This window comes from Trachypithecus francoisi, unplaced genomic scaffold, assembly GCF_009764315.1.
Source record: "Trachypithecus francoisi isolate TF-2019V2 unplaced genomic scaffold, Tfra_2.0 Lachesis_group15, whole genome shotgun sequence".
In the NCBI taxonomy this organism is placed as follows: domain Eukaryota; kingdom Metazoa; phylum Chordata; class Mammalia; order Primates; family Cercopithecidae; genus Trachypithecus; species Trachypithecus francoisi.
Genome location: NW_022681460.1, coordinates 110635829 through 110655631, shown reverse-complemented (window position 1 = coordinate 110655631; position 19803 = coordinate 110635829). Strand labels below are relative to the sequence as shown.

General features: G+C 48.9%; 1 protein-coding gene across 3 annotated transcripts in view; it reads left to right on the top strand.

The window, feature by feature from the left end:
* Nucleotides 1-19803, top strand: part of DNAJA3 (DnaJ heat shock protein family (Hsp40) member A3) — a 31263-nt gene that overhangs the window by 6487 nt on the left and 4973 nt on the right. For 2 of the 3 annotated variants that reach the window (XM_033235900.1, XM_033235899.1), the window contains exons 2-10: nucleotides 2907-3040; nucleotides 6497-6580; nucleotides 9097-9297; nucleotides 9998-10150; nucleotides 11055-11202; nucleotides 12359-12423; nucleotides 14571-14699; nucleotides 16482-16597; nucleotides 18480-18577. In XM_033235900.1, coding sequence (XP_033091791.1) covers nucleotides 2907-3040; nucleotides 6497-6580; nucleotides 9097-9297; nucleotides 9998-10150; nucleotides 11055-11202; nucleotides 12359-12423; nucleotides 14571-14699; nucleotides 16482-16597; nucleotides 18480-18577 — 1128 coding nt within the window. The remainder of the gene's footprint in view (nucleotides 1-2906; nucleotides 3041-6496; nucleotides 6581-9096; nucleotides 9298-9997; nucleotides 10151-11054; nucleotides 11203-12358; nucleotides 12424-14570; nucleotides 14700-16481; nucleotides 16598-18479; nucleotides 18578-19803) is intronic. The other variant, XM_033235901.1, reaches the window with a different exon arrangement.

Below are 19803 nucleotides of genomic sequence, written 5' to 3'. Positions count from 1 at the left end.
GTGCTCATTAACTTCAAGTAGTCTCCCAGGCTTCCTAGAGTTGTTTCTCTCTCTCTCTTTTTTTTTTTTTTTTTTTCAAATGGAGTCTTGCTCTGTTTCCCAGGCTGGAGTCTACACTGGCACCATCTTGGCTCACTGCAACCTCAGCCTCCCAGGTTCAAGCAATTCTCATGCCTCAGCCTCTGGAGTAGCTGGGATTATAGGTGTGCGCCACCATGACCAGCTAATTTTTGCATTTTTAGTAGAAACAAGGTTTCACCATGTTGGCCAGGCTGGTCTCAAACTCCTGGTCTCAAGTGATCCACCCGCCTCGGCCTCCCAAAGTGCTGGGATTACAACAGGCGTGAGCCACCGCGCCCGCCTAGAGTTGTTTCTCATGCAAACCCAATGAGTTCTTTGTTTAACATTTGCAGTGGCTCCCTGTTGCTCTTAGGATAAAATCCAGACTCCTTAGCATAACTCTAAGGCCCTTCTTATTCCTAGGCCCCATTAATCATTATCATCTGTAACCACCACTGCCACCACATACAGAATCTCTAGTTTAGAGGCATAAATCTGTATGGATTCAAAGCTCTCTTAGCCTATTTCTTTCTCTCTCTCTTTTTTTTTTTCCATGTCATAAGTCTATTTGCAAACATATCTAGTGTGCCTTATAAGTTCAAGTCTTTGATCCATTTATTTATTTATTTTTAATAGAGACAGGGTCTCTGTGTTGCCCAGGCTGGTTTCGAACTCCTGGGCTCAAGCGATCCTCACGCCTCAGGTTCCCAAAGTGCTGGGATTACAGATGAGAGCCACTGTGCCCGGGCTTATTTTTATTTATTTATTTATTATTATTATTATTTTTAAATTTTTTCTGAGATGGAGTTTTGCTCCTGTTGCCCAGGCTGGAGTGCAGTGGTGTGATCTTGGCTCACTGCAACCTCTGCCTCCCAGGTTGAAGCGATTCTCCTGCCTCAGCCTCCTGACTAGCTGGGATTACAGGCATGCGCCACCACGCCTGGCTAATTTTGTATTTTTAGTATAGGAGAAGGGGTTTCTCCATGTTGGTCAGGGTGGTCGCTAACTCAAGACCTCAGGTGATCCGCCCGCCTTGGCCTCCCCAAGTGCTGGGATTACAGGCGTAAGCCACCACGCCTGGCCCGGCTTATTCACTTTTTAAAGAGATTTCACCTATTAAAACACTATTCCAGTCCCGGCCTGGTGGCACATTCCTGTAGTCCCAGTTACTTGGGAGGCTGAGGCAGGAGAATCACTTGAACCCAGGAGGCAGAGGTTGCAGTGAGCCAAGATTGCACCATTGTATGCCAGTCTGGGCAACAAGAGTGAAACTCATCTCAAAAAAAACAAACAGAAAACCTGTGGGGCACGGTTTCTCACGCCTGTAATCCCAGCAGTCAGGTGGATCACGAGGTCAGGAGATCAAGACCATCCTGGCCTACACAGTGAAACCCCGTCTCTACTAAAAATATAAGAAAGTTAGCCGGGCATGGTGGTGGGCTCCTGTAGTCCCAGCTACTTGGGAGGCCGAGGCAGGAGAATGGCGTGAACCCAGGAGGTGCAGCTTGCAGTGAGCCAGGATGGCACCACTGCACTCCAGCCTGGGAGACAGAGCGAAACTCCATCTCAAAAAAAACAAAACAAAAAACCCGCTCTTCCTATCTGTTAAATGGATGAGCTAAAACATCTTTGTTTCTTAAGCAGTTGTTGTCTTGCTGTTAAAAAAAGGTGCTGCAAATCCAGATCCAAAGTACAAAGTCATCCTAGTTAGTAACCACTACTTGTTTTCCACTGAAAATGGCAAGTGCTTTCCTGGGCAGCTCAGCCAGTTTCTGCAGCTTAACAACTGATGCCAGAAGTTCTTCCCCGACCTTCCTAGATTGAGTTGTCATTGGTTCTCAGCAGGGGACACTTACTTCCCAGGGGACATTTGGCAATGCCTGGAGACATAGGGGGAGTTCTCTGCTGGCATCTAGTGGGTGGAGACCTCCTGAGTTTCTGGTGAATGTGTGGAGTAGGGCTTGAATGTCTGTATTTTCATCAATGTAATGATGCTGTTGGTCCAGGGACCACAGTCTTGAGAACCGCTCCTTAAGCAGATACCCAAGGCTGCAAGATAGAGGGAAAAGAATGTGGGGAGTTGTTAAGCATTAAGTGTGACAGAAGAATATGAAAATACCTAGCATATGGTAAGTGCTCATGTGGTATAAGAAGGGGAGCTGAATCCCTTTTTAATCATCTCCCAGTCAGGAGTATTATTCCTTTAGTGGTGTGCTGAGACCACTCCAGTAGTATAAGGCAGGAGAATCAGCCTCATCCAATACTCTGACATTGTTTAATATTAATTGAATACTGTGGCTTCTTTAGCCATTATTGAAGTACATTGAGTTTGGTCTGCAGTGGGCTTGGCCAGGAACAGCCCTAAAGCTGTAGCCTGTGTATTTGTCTGTTCTCATGCAGCTAATAAAGACATACTTAAGACTGGATACATTTTAAAGGAAAGAGGTTTAATTAACTCACAGTTCAGCATGGCGGGGGAAGCCTCAGCTATCATGGTGGTGGGAGAAGCAAACACATCCTTCTTAACATGGCAGCAGGAAGAATGAGCAAAAGGGTGAAAAGCCCCTTATAAAACTATCAGATCTCGTGAGAACTTACTATCGGGAGAACAGCATGGAGGTAACTGCCCCTGTGATTCAATTACCTCCCATCAGGTCCCTCCCATGACACATGCGGATTATGGGAACTAAAATTCTAGATGAGATCTGGGTGGGGACACAGCCAAACCCTACCAGGTTGGTTGTTCCTTCACGGACATAGACCGGTGGGTCATGTACTCACAGTTTTCTTTTGTTGAGAACATTCCCAGAGTGATTTTCTTTCTTTTTTTTTTTTTTTCTTTTTAGGAACAAAACATTACCCTTTGATTTGTACTGCCTCCTTCCACACGAATGCCCCTTTGGCCAAAGAAGATTATTACCAGATATTAGGAGTGCCTCGAAATGCCAGCCAGAAAGAGATCAAGAAAGCCTATTATCAGGTCTGTATGGAAATCAGATTTTGGTGACCAAATTGTAGAAGGAATATTTTTGATCCCATCTGATCCTGAATCAGTACAGCATATATGCCCATGTGGGGAGGTCTCATGAGCTGATATATAGAAGGGTGTGATAAAGTTGGACTTTGCTAGACTGTTTTTCGGTGCACAATGCCGTAGAGGTTAGTGCTTCAGAAAAAAGAAAAAAACAGAGATTTTAAGAAGTTTTTTTTCCAGAGCTGTTTTCATAATTAAATTTAATCTGTACTTTCTGAATCAGTAGGTATGCTAGTCTAAGTTTTAGGTAGTCATTTTTTGCATCCAGATAAAAATTTATAGGTTTAGAATTACTTCCTTTCTTTTTTTTTTTTTTCCGAGATGGAGTCTCATCCCATCGCCCAGGCTGGAGTGCAGTGTCGTGACCTCGGCTCACCGCAACCTCCACCTCCCGAGTAACTGGGACTACAGGCACATGCCACCACACCCGGCTAATTTTTTTTGTATTTTCAGTAGAGATGGGGTTTTGCTTTGTTAGTCAGGCTGGTCTCAAACTCCTGACCTCAGGCAATCCACCCACCTCAGCCTCCCAAAGTGCTGGGATTACAGGCGTGAGCCACCACGCCTGGCCTTTTCTTAACCTGGAAAATGTGAAATGCCCATTGTCGTATCCCAGAGTGTATTACGGTAGTTAGGGTAGCTGAGTAAAGTTGTATACGAGATGTCTACACCACTGGTTCCTAGACCCTTGGTTTGCTCTGACCAGTAAAATAAAATCAATATTGGAGGCACCACTGTAGGACTGACAGCTTTTTATAAGTGCACACTTCACTGGAGTTGTGCAGCTGCCACCACAGTCAACGTTAGGACATTTTCATTACCTCAAAAAGAAATCCTGTGTTCATTAGCACCCCCTCCGGTGTCCTTTCTCCCCGGTCCCTGGCAGCTGCTAACCTGCATTCTGCCTCTTGGGATCACCGGTTCTGGATATTCATATACAGGGAGTCATAGGCTGTGTATCCTTGTGTGTGTCTGGCTTCTTTCATTCACAGAATGTGCTCAAGGCTCGTCTGTGTGGTCGCTTGTGTCAATACTTCCTCCCTTTTCACACTCAAATAATCTGTTGCATGGGTTGATCACATTTTGTTTCTTCATCGTTTGATAGACATTTGGATATTTTCCACTTTTTGCTGCCGTGAACAGTGCTGCTACATAGACATTCATATGTAAGTTTTTGTGTAGACATATTTTCAGTTCTCTTGGATAGTTAGGAGTATAGTTGCTGAGTCCTATGGTAAGTGGATGTTTAACCCTTTGAGAAGCTGCCAGCCTTTTTCAAAGCAGCTGCACTATTTTACATTCCCACCAGCAGCATAAGAGGGCCATGATTTCTCCACATTCCAGTGAACACTTATTATCATCTGTCTTTTTTTTTTTTTTTTTTTTTTTTTTTTTTTGAGGCGAAGTCTCGCTCTGTCGCCCGGACTGGAGTGCAGTGGCCAGATCTCAGCTCACTGCAAGCTCCGCCTCCCGGGTTTACGCCATTCTCCTGCCTCAGCCTCCCGAGTAGCTGGGACTACAGGCGCCCGCCACCTCGCCGGCTAGTTTTTGTATTTTTAGTAGAGACGGGGTTTCAGCGTATTAGCCAGGATGGTCTGGATCTCCTGACCTCGTGATCCGCCCGTCTCGGCCTCCCAAAGTGCTGGGATTACAGGCTTGAGCCACCGCGCCCGGCCATCTGTCTTTTTAATTACTACCCTAGTGAATATGAAATGCTATCTCATTAGAGTTTCGATTTGCTTTTTTCCTGGTGACTAATGATGTTGAGCATCTTTTCTGGTGCGTGTTGGCCATTCGTATGTCTTTGGAGAAATGTGTGTTTGGATCCATTGCCCTCTTTTAATTGGGTTGTCTTTCTTTTTAATTGGGTTGTAATGGAATGAACAGAGGCATGGGGACAGGAAGCAGAGATCCTGGCCTGTGAATAGCGAATGGCCTGTCTCTTCCTGAGCTCAAGAGTCAGGAGCCTGATCCAAGAGTGGGAAAAGATTGAAAAGATGGAGGCTGGGTTGAACTCACATGACAGTTGATTTGAGGCCCTTAGCAAGTCCTAGAGACATAATTTAAGAGAAATACTTAATTTAGAGAACCATTCAAGTTTTTAGGCGTGCAAGTAAAAAGATCAGGTAAAGCTGTAGCAATTACTGTATTTTATGTACGTACAAAAATAATTGAAACAGCAGAAACGTCTATTTATTCAGTCATTTTCTTTCCTTTTTTAAAATTTTTCCTTTTTCCAGACAGAGTCTCGAGCTCTCTTGCTCAGGCTGGAGTGTAGTGGTGCAATCTTGGCTCACTGCAGCCTCTGCCTCCCGGGCTCAGGCGATTCTCCTGCCTCAGCCTTCCGAGTACCTGTGTTTATAGGCGTGCGCAACCACACCTGGCTAATTTTTGTATTTTTAGTAGAAATGGGGTTTCACCATGTTGGCCACGCTGGTCTCAAACTCCTGAACTCTGGTGATCCACCCAGCTCAGCATCCCCGAGTGCTGGGATTACAGGCATGAGCCACTGCACCCGGCCCCCTTTTTAAAATTTTGTTTTTCGGCCGGGCGCGGTGGCTCAAGCCTGTAATCCCAGCACTTTGGGAGGCCGAGACGGGTGGATCACAAGGTCAGGAGATCGAGACCATCCTGGTCTACACGGTGAAACCCCGTCTCTACTAAAAAATACAAAAAACTAGCCGGGCGACGAGGCGGGAGCCTGCAGTCCCAGCTACTCGGGAGGCTGAGGCAGGAGAATGGCGTAAACCCGGGAGGCGGAGCTTGCAGTGAGCCAAGATCGCGCCACTGCACTCCAGCCTGGGTGACAGAGCTAGACTCCGTCTCAAAAAAAAAAAAAAAAAAAAAAAAAAAAAAAAAAATTTTGTTTTTCTTTTTTGTTCATTAACCTATTCTAAGCCATGCTGGGTGCTAAGGGCAAAGATACATCAGAATTAGTTCTTGCCCTCAAGTTAAGAGATGGGTACATTAAAACAGATCATTATTATTATTATTTTGTGGGGTGGGGGAACAGAGTCTCACTCCATCACCTAGGCTGGAGTGCAGTGGCTCGATCTCTGCTCACTGCAACCTCTACCTCCCAGGTTCAAGTGATTCTCGTGTTTCAGCTTCCTGAGTAGCTGGGACCACAGGCTTGTGCCACTATGCCTGACTAATTTTTTGTATTTTTGGTGGAGAGGGGTTTCGCCATGTTGCCCAGGCTGGTCTTGAACTCCTGAGCTTAAGTGATCTGCCTGCCTTCGCTTCCCAAAGTGTTGGGATTACAGGCGTGAGCCACTGCACCGGGCCGAGAGACAACTTTGATAAAGGAAACATAATTATGGCTGGTATCTGGGGTTCTGTTGTATCTGGTATTTGGGGTTCATGTTGTATCTGAAATAATTTCTCATGTTTTTCCCTTAGCTTGCCAAGAAGTATCACCCCGACACAAATCAGGATGATCCCAAGGCCAAGGAGAAGTTCTCCCAGCTGGCAGAAGCCTATGAGGTAACACGACTTTGGTGCATGCAGCCACTCCTGTTATAGCTGTGTGTGTGTGAATCAAAGGTTGCGTTGCTACCTGGGACAGCCTGGTGTGTCATACAGTCCAGTGTGAAGGCCATGTCCCTGCACTAAGTCATCTGTTAAAAAAAAAAAAAAAGAGAGATTCCAGGCCAAGCATGGTGGCTCACTCTTGTAGTCCTAGCACTTTGGGAGGCTGTCAGGAGGATCACTTGATCTCAGGAGTTGGCTTGACCCTAGGAGTTTGAGACCAGCTTGGGCAATGTAGTGAGACCCCATCTCTACAAAAAAAATATATATATATATATCCCCAGGCGTGGTAGTGGCGCACCATCAGGAGATCGAGACCATCCCGGCTAACACGATGAAACCCTATCTCTACTAAAAATACAAAATAATTAGCCTGTAGTCCCAGCTACTGGGGAGGCTGAGGCAGGAGAATGGTGTGAACCCAGGAGGTGGAGCTTGCAGTGAGCCGAGATCGTGTCACTGCACTCCAGCCTGGGTGACAGAGCAAGACTCCCTCTTAAAAAAAAAAAAAAAGCAGGATCCAATAATCTATACTAATAAAGTTCCCCAGGTAATTTAGACTTGTAGCTGGATTTGGGAACTCACAGCTGGATTAATTAATTCAGCCCTTATTCAATAACACCCCCTTCCTCCACCTCAGGGCATCACTGCTTTTTGGGGATAGCGGTTATTGTAAAAGTAGAAGCCCATTGTTGTCCTATAAGAATTTACAATGTAATCAGAGGACAAATCTCTGAAAACAGCTGTTGACCACTTCCATAGTTTTCTGAAAGTAGACCTGTTCCCCAGATGTTTTGACCATCTTTTTTTTGGTTAAGAGACAGGGTCCCTCTATGTTGCTCATCCTGGTCTTGAACTCCTGGGCTCAAGAGATCCTCCTGCCTAATGTTTTTGTATTTTTCGTGTGATGGGTTTCACCATGTTGCCCAGGCTGGTCTTGAACTCATGAACTCAAGCAGTCCACCTGCCTTGGCTTCCCAAAGTCCTAGGATTACAGGTGTGAGCCACCATACTCAGCCTAGGGCAGTGTCTTTTTTTTTTTTTTTTTTTTTGAGGCGGAGTCTTGCTCTGTTGCCCAGGCTGGAGTGCAGTGGCCGGATCTCAGCTCACTGCAAGCTCCGCCTCCCGGGTTCCCGCCATTCTCCTGCCTCAGCCTCCCAAGTAGCTGGGACTACAGGCGCCCGCCACCTCGCCCAGCTAGTTTTTTTTTTTGTATTTTTAGTAGAGACGGGGTTTCACTGTGTTCGCCAGGATGGTCTCGATCTCCTGACCTTGTGATCCGCCCGTCTCGGCCTCCCAAAGTGCTGGGATTACAGGCTTGAGCCACCGCGCCCGGCCATGGGCAGTGTCTTTTTAATTAAAGAAAAAAAAAAGTAAAACACATAAAAAAAGGTACAAAGTGAGGGCCAAGCGTGGTGGCTCACGCCTGTAATCCCAGCCGTTTGGGAGGCTGAGGCAGGCGAATCACGAGGCTAAGAGATCGAGACCATCCTGGCAAACATGGTGAAACCCTGTCTCTACTAAAAATACAAAAAAATTAGCTGGACGTGGTGGCGCGTGCCTTTAGTCCCAGATACTCGGGAGGCTGAGGCAGGAGCATCACTTGAACCCGGGAGGCAGAGGTTGCAGTGAGCCGAGATTGCGCCGCTGCACTCCAGCCTGGTGACAGAGCAAGACTCTGTCTCAAAAAAAAAAAAAAGATACAAAGTGAATACTACATTTTTTTTTTGCCCCCCCCAATCCCCCTTTTTGAGGTAGTTAGTCCTTATGAACAGTTTTGTGAGCCAGGCCCAATGACTCATGCCTGTAATCCCAGCATTTTGGGAGGTCGAAGTGGGAGGATTGCTTGACACCAGGAGTTTAAAGCAGCCTGGGCAATATAGCAAGACCCTGTCTCTCCAAAAATTAAAAAATTTGCCAGGCATTGTGGTGTGCGCCTGTAGACCCAGCTACTCGGGAGGCTGAGGCGGGAGGATTGCTTCCACTTGGGAGGTTGAGGCTGCAGTGAGCTAGGATTGCACCACGGCTGTTGTCGTTGTGTTACTTCTCCTTGTTACTCCGGTTGTTCTGGCTTGCAGAAGACCTGTCCATGAAGGTAAGGGTAGGAAGCATAAATTCTCTACAAGGTAATGTCTCCTGAGGAGAGAAGTGAAGTGTGAATCTGTGAAGAATCCAGGGTGCCTGTGAGGTCGAGCGAGGATCAGCACAAACATTTCCCCAGCACGCGCGACCCCTGGGAGAGTTCGTGAGACTTTTGGAAGCACTTCATGCCCTACACTTAGCATTCAGTTTGGTCATCTCGTCCCTATTCTAGGTGCTAAAGTCGCAGGCCCACCCCAACCTCATAGGATGTGTTTGCACACAGGGCCACTTAGTAAATGTTATGGCTGCCTTATTTGCTGTGAACTCTTGTCTGTTTTCCTGGGCCTTGGTGGACCCAGGATGCCCAGTGGCTCTGCCTTTTGCTGTAGGTTTTGAGTGATGAGGTGAAGAGGAAGCAGTACGATGCCTACGGCTCTGCGGGCTTCGATTCTGGGGCCAGCGGCTCCCAGCATAGCTACTGGAAGGGAGGCCCCACTGTGGACCCCGAGGAGCTGTTCAGGAAGATCTTCGGGGAGTTCTCATCCTCTTCGTTTGGAGATTTCCAGACTGTGTTTGATCAGCCTCAGGAAGTAAGTTCCTCCTCAAGTAATTAATTTGAAGAATTAATCAGATTTTAGACTAAGTATGGGTCAAACAAATTGTTTTATCAGTTTCTGTTTCTCAGAAAGGCAAGGCAGCTTAAATGGAGTGATCTGGAGGCAGCCATTTTAGTAGAAAATAATTTCAGTATTTGAAAAATCGCATGCGTAGTAATGAGTACATCCATTCTGATGGTATTCTTCACAGTTGCAGAGTTAGGCAGCACCGAAGGCTTTCAGAGCCCACGGTGAGGGTGTGAGTGTTGTCTCTCATCTGTACAGTGTTCCAGGAGAGCTCTGTCTGCTGGGAAGGCACTGCTGATCCTCTCTCATGTCTTTATAAAACACTGTCAGAGTGGAAGAGAGAGGGGATATATTTATGATCTAAGTTATGATTGTGGATCATTCAGGCTCCTTTTTAAGTGCCATGTATGAGTATTTATCTGTGAACATTTTCAGTTTATTGAAAGTATGTTTTCATTTAAGTCACATTATCTCTTAAAAATCCCAAAGACTAGGGCAGAATTGGTTCAGTGAGTCCTACCTATGCTTACCTGGCAGAGTGCAAGTAAGTACAGTGGTGAAAGAGTGACTGAAAATGTGGGCCAGTGCCCTCCTTTCCCTTTAGAGCCAAGCATCAGTTTTGGTCGTTGCAAAGAAAAGTTGAGAGGCTGTCCCTTGGTTTCTTTAGTACATCATGGAGTTGACATTCAATCAAGCTGCAAAGGGGGTCAACAAGGAGTTCACCGTGAACATCATGGACACCTGTGAGCGCTGCAACGGCAAGGGGAACGAGCCCGGCACCAAGGTGCAGCATTGCCACTACTGCGGTGGCTCTGGCATGGTAAGGGTCTGCCCAAGACTCCACCTCCCACAGCTTGTGCCACTGACCGTGAGAAGAGCTGGTTGTGGCACTGCTCCCAGAGAACTTATGCTAGGAGTGGAGGGAGTTGGTGAACTCAGCCTATCTGTCTTTCCCCCGTGACCCTGAGGAGACGAGCCTGTGCTCCTCCTTCCCTGGCATCGCAGGCTCAGCAACCAGAGCACAGCAGCTCCAGGGGTGGGGCAGGGGATTGCATCCAGTTGTCACTTTCTTCATTATTTTTCTAACAATTACTTTTGTAATTCAAGGGGGAATAATCTTTTTTAAATGTACTGCTCAGCTCCCAGGAGTCTTCAGGTACTTCTGTAAGAGGCGGTATCACGTTTTTCAGTGTCGTATGGTCAAGTTACTGATCTGGAGTGCAGAAGTTTGTGTGTTCTAGAAAATCAGATGAACAGACTCTGATGCCCTGCATCTGGGTTCCTAGGCAGTATGTTGGAGTGCACATGCACATAAAAAACAAGCCTTAGGCCGGGCGCAGTGGCTCAAGCCTGTAATCCCAGCACGTTGGGAGGCCGAGACGGGCGGATCACGAGGTCAGGAGATCGAGACCATCCTGGCTAACACGGTGAAACCCCGTCTCTACTAAAAAATACAAAAAACTAGCCGGGCGAGGTGGCGGGCACCTGTAGTCCCAGCTACTCGGGAGGCTGAGGCAGGAGAATGGCGTAAACCCGGGAGGCGGAGCTTGCAGTGAGCTGAGATCCGGCCACTGCACTCCAGCCTGGGCGACAGAGCAAGACTCCGTCTCAAAAAAAAAAAAAACAAGCCTCAAAGAGACATTTTTCTTACGCACATTGTGGTCCCAGAACCACCCATCGGTTTACCTGCATAGTAAGGTTACCATTTTTCTTGTTTTTATCAGGAAACCATCAACACAGGCCCTTTTGTGATGCGTTCCACGTGTAGGAGATGTGGTGGCCGCGGCTCCATCATCATAACGCCCTGTGTGGTCTGCAGGGGAGCAGGACAAGCCAAGCAGAAAAAGCGAGTGATGGTCCCTGTGCCTGCAGGTGGGTGTTTGGGCCCACCATGTCCAGGAGCTTGGAGACGGCGGAAAGGGCTGAGGCCACCACACTCTGTGTGAGTGGGCTCTTGGTAGAAGTTATGGTTGGGGCCCTGGAGCCCCAGGCTGGAGGAGGAACTAGAGTCTCCTTGAATCTTTCTATTTGTGCCAGTTATCCTTAGAATCTACACTTTGCGTGTCACACTGGGGAGAAGAGACCTGATGTGCCTGCTCTGCTTCTTCCTGGTGAGGGAGCAGCTTCCAACCCCCGGGCTCCTCTCCTCTGTCCTCTGTCTTAGTCACCGAAGACATCATTGTCCCCACTGCCACCCTATCTACATCAGCCCCACAGATCCCACCCTCCACTCCACGTCTACTGTTCCCTTGCCTGAAACTCACTTTCTGCTTTATTTTTTGGGTTAACTTTGTTCATCTTGGAGATCCCAGCTTGAGTCTCCCTTCCCTAGCAAGCCTCACGCCCTCCTCCCTGTTCTTTAGATATCCCTTTCTCTAGAGTTGTGAACATTTGCTTTGAAGAACATTTCTGTGTTTGTAGTTGTGCATTAGTGCTATTGTTTGGTTAACACCCATCAGCCCAGTAAGACCGTGAACTCCCTGAGGTGCTACATAGACCAGGCCTGAGGCAGGTGCTGAGTCATCAGGTGTCCTGCGTTGCATCTCTGGAAGGTTACCCATATGCCTCTTACATAATGTCATTGTTCCTCGTTAATAAGAAACAGGAGTGGGGAAGAAGCTGTGGGTTACAAGTGGATCTTGGGTGGAAAGTGCTGTGGGCGGTCTCAAAATAACTGCTCCCTTTCTTTTTTTTTCTTTTTTTCTTTTTTCTTTTTTTTAACATGGTGTCTCGCTCTGTTGCCAGGCTGGAGTGCAGTGGAGTAATCTCGGCTCACTGCAACCTCCACCTCCTGGGTTCAAGCGATTCTCTTCCCTCAGCCTCCGGAATAGCTGTGACTACAGGCGCACACCGACACGTCCAGCTAATTTTTGTATTTTTAGTAGAAACGGGGTTTCACCATGTTGGCCAGGATGGTCTTGATCTCTTGACGTCATGATCTGCCCGCTTCAGCCTCCCAAAGTGCTGGGATTGCAGGCATGAGCCACTGCGCCCTGCCTAACTGCTCCCTTTCTAACGTCCCTTGTAGGAGTCGAGGATGGCCAGACCGTGAGGATGCCTGTGGGGAAAAGGGAAATTTTCATCACGTTCAGGGTAGGTGCTCTGTCCCGCATAGCTTCTGTTGGGCCCTTCCTCTCTCCGGGTGGATGTGGCTGAGGCTGCTCCATGCGGTCAAAGCTTCACAGAATCGTGTCTCGCCATTCATGTTTCTGAGGGGCACAGTGGCCACCTAGAGTTACCTTCAAAGTTCTGTGCCTTGTGTGGTGAGAAGACAACTTCTTCAAGATGTTAACAAGTTAGAAATACAGGTCCCAAAAATACAGAAAACATCTTGCGTTTTTATGATGAGATTGTTGATGAGGCAGTGAGTGTGAAAGTTATAATTTTACATACTGTATACAGGGGAAACCCTGGTTTTCTGAGATGGTGGAAACATGAATGAAAATGCCTTCTACTGGCAATTTCCCTCCTATGTGTACACTTGAGAAAAACCCACACAAGCCTAGCAGGCAATGGGTACAAAGGGGTGCACGAGAGTCCTGTCCATGGTAGCAAGACACCGCCTTCCTCCAACAAGAGAATGGCTCAGTGAGCCGTGGTGGTCAGAGGCTGCTGCAGGGTAGTCGGAAGGAAAGAGTGAGAGCTGCACTCAAGGGGTGCTCCAGGCGTTGCAGGTACGGACAGCAGGGATGGAAGGCAGCTTGCCAGTGGCTATAGGGCCTCAGAGACCATCTACGTAAAGTTTTAAGGCATGTGAGATGGCATTATGTATTATTTAGGGACTTGGAGATACATAGTAAATAGAAGCTCAAAGGAATGATAAATGCTAAAGTCAGGGTCGTGGTTGGCTGAGGAAGGCAAGACTCACCTGTATTTATGATGTTTTAGTTTATTTTACTTTATTTTTTTGAGGTAGGGTCTTGCTTTGTTGCCTAGGATGGAATGCAGTAGGGTGATCTTGGCTCACTGTAGCCTCAGACTCCCTGGGCTCAGGTGGTCTTCCCACCTCAGCCTCCTGAGTAGCTGGGACCACAGGTGCATACCACCAGGCCCGGCTGATTTTTGTATTTTTAGTAAAGATGGGGTTTCACCATATTGCCCAGACTGGTCTCAAACCCCAGGGTTCAAATGATCCACCCACCTTGGCCTCCCAAAGTGCTGGGATTACAAGTGTGAGCCACAGCACCCAGCCTGTGATATTTTGTTACCTCCACTGGGTTGTGGGTATGACACGCTTGTTATATTATTTACTCTGCCCGTTTTTTTTCTTTTTTTGGAGACAGAGTCTTGCTCTGTTGCCCAGGCTGGAGTGCAAGTGGCGTGATCTCAGTTCACTGCAACCTCCACCTCCCAGGTTCAAGCGATTCTCATGCCTCAGCCTCCTGAGTAGCTGGGATTACAGGCATGCGCCACCACACCTAGCTGATTTTTGTATTTTTAGTAGAGACGGGATTTTACCATGTTGGCCGGGCTGGTCTCGAATTCCTGACTTCAGGTGACCCACCCATCTTGGCCTCCCAAAGTGTTGGGATTATAAGCATGAGCCACCTCGGCTAGCCTATACTTCCTAATAAAGTAAGATTTTGTTGTTGTTGTTGTTGTTGTTGTTGTTGTTTTTGAGATGGAGTCTTGCTCTGTTGCTCAGGCTAGAGTGCAGTGGTGTGATCTCTGTTCAATGCAACCTTCATCTCCCAGGTTCAATCGGATCTCCTGCCTCAGCCTCCTGAGTAGCTGGGATTACAGACATCTGCCACCACACCTGGCTAATTTTTGTATTTTTAGTAGAGACGGGGTTTCACCATGTTGGCCAGGCTGGTCTCAAACTCCTGACCTCAGGTGATCCACCCACCTTGGCCTCTCAAAGTGCTGGGATTACAGGTGTGAACCACCATGCCTGGCTAAAGTAAGATTTAAAAAAAAGTTCAAAAGCCAGTTTTACGTTTTTATTTCCCTTCACGATTGAATGACTTGATCTGAGACTGAGGAAATCCAGGCGCGCTTCCGTTTCAGTGTGCAAATGTGTAGAACATTGCAGTGTTGAAATATGTAGAATATGTCATTCCTGGGCCTGCGATGGTGTCACCTTGGTGGAACGACAGTTCTTTGCCTCAACACTGTGCTTTATGTATGAAAGGGGTGTGAAGTTTGTCAAGTCTGAGCTTGGGCCTGGCCAGGCACGCAGCTGGTGTTTAGTCTACAGTGGACTTATCTTCACATGCATCTGTCATTTTTGACCTTAGGTGCAGAAAAGCCCTGTGTTCCGGAGGGACGGCGCAGACATCCACTCCGACCTCTTTATTTCTATAGCTCAAGCTCTTCTTGGGGGGACAGCCAGAGCCCAGGGCCTGTACGAGACGATCAACCTGACGGTAAGAGGGTGTGAGAATGCCTTTGTCACCCTTGTACTTTATTGTTCTTTTTCTGAAATGGAAAAGAACTGACCAGTGGCCTGGAACCCATGAGTGACCAGCATTTTGGGGGTACTCACAGGGGAGGACATGAGGAATTTTAGATTGCTCCTTGAGTGTGGACCACGAGCCACAGGCCTTGACTCTCTAATCGCATAGGAAGCAGTTACTGGCTGGCATCACTCCCACACTGGTTAGCGGGGCCTGGGAACCGGGCGCACCCAGGACACAGAGAGGTTCACCCTGGGGTGTGTTCTCTGCTCTTGCTTCTGTCCAGTGTCTGGCTCCAAGAGCAGAAGTCTCTGGGGCTGTGCACATCTCTTTGGCCACAGTGATGGCTGCCTGTGTGCTGCCCTCACCTATCCCCCACCTCTCTCTTGATCTGCCCCTCCTGCTCCTCCCACTTCCAGGCCACTTCATTCTCTGTATGCGCCTCAGAACCTTCTCCAGCTTCTTTGTGGGGAACCTTGGGATAACCTCCACCAAGGAGGTGGGCATTTTGGGCCAAGGCTTTCTCCTCCGTCTGGAGGCTGTTCCTTGGCTTCTCCAGGGTCCTGTGGTTCCGAGGGCCAGGGAGCGACCTCAGCCACACACCCTGTATTGGCGTTTCCTGCTTCGCTCCCTCACTCCTGCTTCCTGGGCTCACTTGCCCAAACTCCTGCCCCCTTATCCTAGTCACAGGCTCTGCTCTGGGCAGACCCAACTTAGCTTATTTCCATGTGCTTGTGGGCGGGCTTGGCCCAGAAACCCAAGTGGCAGTTCTTTTTTTTTTTTTTTTTTTTAAGATGGAGTCTCACTCTGTCGTCCAGGCTGGAGTGCAATGGCGCAATCTTGGCTCACTGCAACCCCCACGTCCAGGGTTCAAGTGATTCTCCTGCCTCAACCTCCCAAGTAGCTGAGATTACAGGCGCGCACCACCACACCCAGCTAATTTTTTGTATTTTAGTAGAGACAGGGTTTCACCGTGTTTCCCAGGGTGGTCTTGAACTCCTGAGCTCAGGCAATTCACCCGCCTCAGCCTCCCAAAGTGCTGGGATTACAGGCATGAGTCACTGTGCCCAGCCCAGTGGCCATTTTTTTTTTTTTTTTTTGAGACAGCAGGGTGTTTGCTCTGTCATCAGGCTGGAGTGCAGTGGTGCTTCGCCTCCCAGGTTCAAGCGATTCCCGTCTCAGCCTCCTGAGTAGCTGGGACTACAGGCATGTGCCACCATGCCTAGCTAATTTTTTGTATTTTATTGGAGATCGGGTTTTACCGTGTTGGCCAGGATGGTCTCGATCTCCTGACTCGTGATCCACCTGCCTTGGCCCCCCAAAGTGCTGGGATTACAGGCGTGAGCTGCTGTGCCTGGCTTTTTTTTTCCCCCCGAGATGGAGTCTTGCTCTGTCACCGAGAGATGGAGTGCAGTGGCACAGTCTCGGCTCACTGCAACCTCCGCCTCCCGGGTTCGAGCAATTCTCCTGCCTCAGCCTCCCGAGTAGCTGAGATTACAGGTGCACGTTACCATGCCGGGCTGATTTTTGTATTTTTAGTAGAGACGGGGTTTCACCATGTTGACTAGGCAGGTCTTGAACTCCTGACCTCGTGATCAACCCATCTCAACCTCCCAAAGTGATGGGATTACAGGCGTGAGCCAGTGGTAGTTCTTTTCAACGAATTCCTATCAAGATTGTCTTCATGTAGTGAAAACTTTTTATTTGAGCAACTGGGGACCAGGGGAAACCACAGATTTTCTTTCTTTATAGATCCCCCCTGGGACTCAGACAGACCAGAAGATTCGGATGGGTGGGAAAGGCATCCCCCGGATTAACAGCTACGGCTACGGAGACCACTACATCCACATCAAGATACGAGTTCCAAAGTAAGTGCCCCCTAGGCCGTGTCTAAGCCAGCCTACTCCTGCGGTGGCACTGCTCTGCAAGTTCTGTGGCTTGGGCAGCGGACTGCTCCCTATAGGTCAGGTGGTTCCTGCCCGAGTTCTCTGTCTGTAAAGTGGGTGTAATAGAATGGTATACTTCTTTTTTTTTTTTTTTTTGAGATGGAGTCTCGCTGTGTCCCCCAGGCTGGAATGCAGTGGCACCATCTCATCTCACTGCAACCTCCGCTCCCTGGGTTCAAGCACTTCTCCTACCTCAGCCTCCCGAGTAGCTGGGATTACAGGTGCCCGCCACCACACCCTGCTAATTTTTTGTATTTTTAGTAGAGACGGGGTTTCACCGTGTTAGCCAGGATGGCTTCAATCTCCTGACCTCGTGATCCGCCCACCTCGGCCTCTCAGAGTGCTGGGATTACAGGTGTGAGCCACTGCGCCCGGCCGGTCTGGTCGACTTCTTGGAGTTGCTGGGAGAATTAAATGAACAACACATAGGAATTGCTTCACTGCTGCTGCTATTGTTGAGTTTCTTCTTGTTTTTTTTTCTTTCTTTCTTTTTTTTTTTTTTTTTGAGACGGAGTCTCACTCTGTAGCCCAGGCTGGAGTGCAGTGGCGCGATCTCGGCTCACTGCAAGCTCCGCCTCCCAGGTTCACGCCATTCTCTTGCCTCAGCCTCTGGGACTATAGGCGCCCGCCACCATGCCTGGCTAATGTTTGTATTTTTAGTAGAGACGGGGTTTCACTGTGTTGGTCAGGCTGGTCTCGAACTGCTGACCTCTTGATCCACCTGCCTTGGCCTCCCAATGTGCTGGGATTACAGGTATGAGCCACCGTGCCTGGCGTTTTTTTGAGGAGTCTCTCACTCTGTTGCCCAGGCTGGAGTGTGGTGTGCCATCTCAGCTCATTGCAACCTCCTCCTCCCTGGTTCAAGTGATTCTCATGCCTCAGCCTCCCAAGTTGCTGGGACTACAGGTGCCTACCACCACGCCCGGATAATTTTTATATTTTTAGTAGAGATGGAGTTTCGCTGGCCAGGCTAGTCTCGAACTCCTGATCTCAGGTGATCTGCCCATCTTGTCCTCCCAAAGTGCTGGGATTACAGGTGTGAGCCAGCATGCCTGGCCCGCTGATTTTCTCACTGATGTTACTAGCACTGTTAGGAGCTGGAGAGGCAGCCTGGGCAGAGTGCTGTGAGTACCTAGGGCAGGACATGCCTGACTCACCTCGGGAGCACTCATGCTTTTTGTTAATTAGATCATTTCTTTTCTTTTCTTTTTTTTTTTTTTTGAGACAGAGTCCAGCTCTGTCTCCAGGTGGAGTTCAGTGGCGCAATCACGGCTCACTGCAGCCTCCACCTCCCAAGTTCAAGCAATTCTCCTGCCTCAACCTCCCCAGTAGCTGGGACTACAGGGACACACCGCCATGCCCAGCTAATTTTTGCAGTAGAGACGGGGTTTCACCTTGTTGACCAGGATGGTCTCTATTTCCTGACCTCGTTGGTGATCTGCCCACCTTTGCCTCCCAAAGTGCTGGGATTACAGGCATGAGCCACTGCGCCTGGCATAATTAGATAATTTCTTACCTGCTTCACACACACACTTGTAAAATCTGTTTCCCCTCCTGTAAACTGTATTTAGCATAGCCATAGTGACACTTGTTTAAACGACTTAGGGTGTTTTAGGAGCTTTTCTGTACAGAAGCTTTGAGGGCGTGGTCCTTAGGTTCTCACCACTGCACTGGCTCAGGGTTTCCGCCCCTGCCAGGGTTGGGTCCCTCTCCTCCCATGTGCTTCAAGGGCGCTGGCTGCCTGTGAGTTCTTTCCAAAGCTTCCTGGTGGAAGCCTTGGCTGCTGACTCTGCTTGATCCACAGGAGGCTAACGAGTCGGCAGCAGAACCTGATCCTGAGCTACGCTGAGGACGAGACAGATGTGGAGGGGACAGTGAATGGTGTCACACTCACCAGCTCTGGTAAGGGGTCTGAAGACTCTGTGGCGACGTGGGGACCTCAGAGCCCCCTGGAGTATGGACGATTCAGGGCAGCATGTTGGGGTTTCCACTTGGGGTTCTTCATGAAGCCTTTAAAATGTGCAGTTGAAAGAGGGGGGCTGTGGGCGGGAACACCGGGCAGGGAGCCGCAGCCCCCAGTCCAAGCTTCGCCTCCTCTCTGTGCATGTTCGTGTGCTGAGGTGAGAGTACCAGGGCACTTCCTGCAGGCAGCTCTGTGTGTCTCAGACTCAGTGTTCTGAGTTCTATCCTTGGTTCTGCCACTTGCCCTGTGACCTTGGACAAATCCTTCCCTGAGAGCTCCTCGCAAAAGCGTAAGGAGAGCATGGATTGGAAGGATTTGTACACTTCCCACCTGGGACACTCCGCTAGGATTTCAGAGTGTCTTTTAAACAACAGCAGCCACAGCAGTGGAGCCACAGTCAGAGGACTCAGTTCGCTGCTTTAGAGCAGGACTCACTCCGAGTTCATCTAGCCATGAACAGATGCACCATTTACCCTGAGCTCAGACATCGTGCTAGCGAGTGGCTGAGTGTTAGCAATCTGTCACGAGAACACCTGCTGTGGGCACGGTGGCAATGGTACCCCAGCTGGAGCCCCTCTTCCCGTGGGAGGTGGGGCCTCTGTTTCCTGGGACTCCTGCTCAGGGCAGGGCAGGCTGTGCCCAGGGGGTCCTTGGTTCAGGCTGCACGTATTTTCCTCATTGCATCATTTTGGTTTTGTTTGGCTCCTGGGTGGAGTTCTCAGAACTTGCGTGGCCTTAGATTAGTGCATGGTAATTCGTAGTAGGTGTTTGGAGCTGGGGGCAGATTTTCCAATAAAGTGGAGGATTTGGAGCTCCAGGGGCAGGGGCAGGGGTTGGGATGGAAGTCCCTGGAATTTCACTGAGCTCCTGTTGCTCCTGGGGACTGGAAGTCCACTTTTAAAAAGCAGCTGCTGGCTGGGCGCAATGGCTCTCGCATGTAATCCCAGCACTTTGGGAGGCCGAGGCAGGTGGATCAGTTGAGGTCAGGAGCCTGGACAACATGGTGATACCCCGTCCCTACTAAAAATGCAAAAATTAGCTGGGTATGGTGGTGCATGCCTGTAATCCCAGCTACTGGGGAGGCTGAGGCAGGAGAATCGCTTGAACCCAGGAGACAGAGGATGCAGTGAGCAAGACCGCGCCACTGCACTCCAGCCTGGGTGAC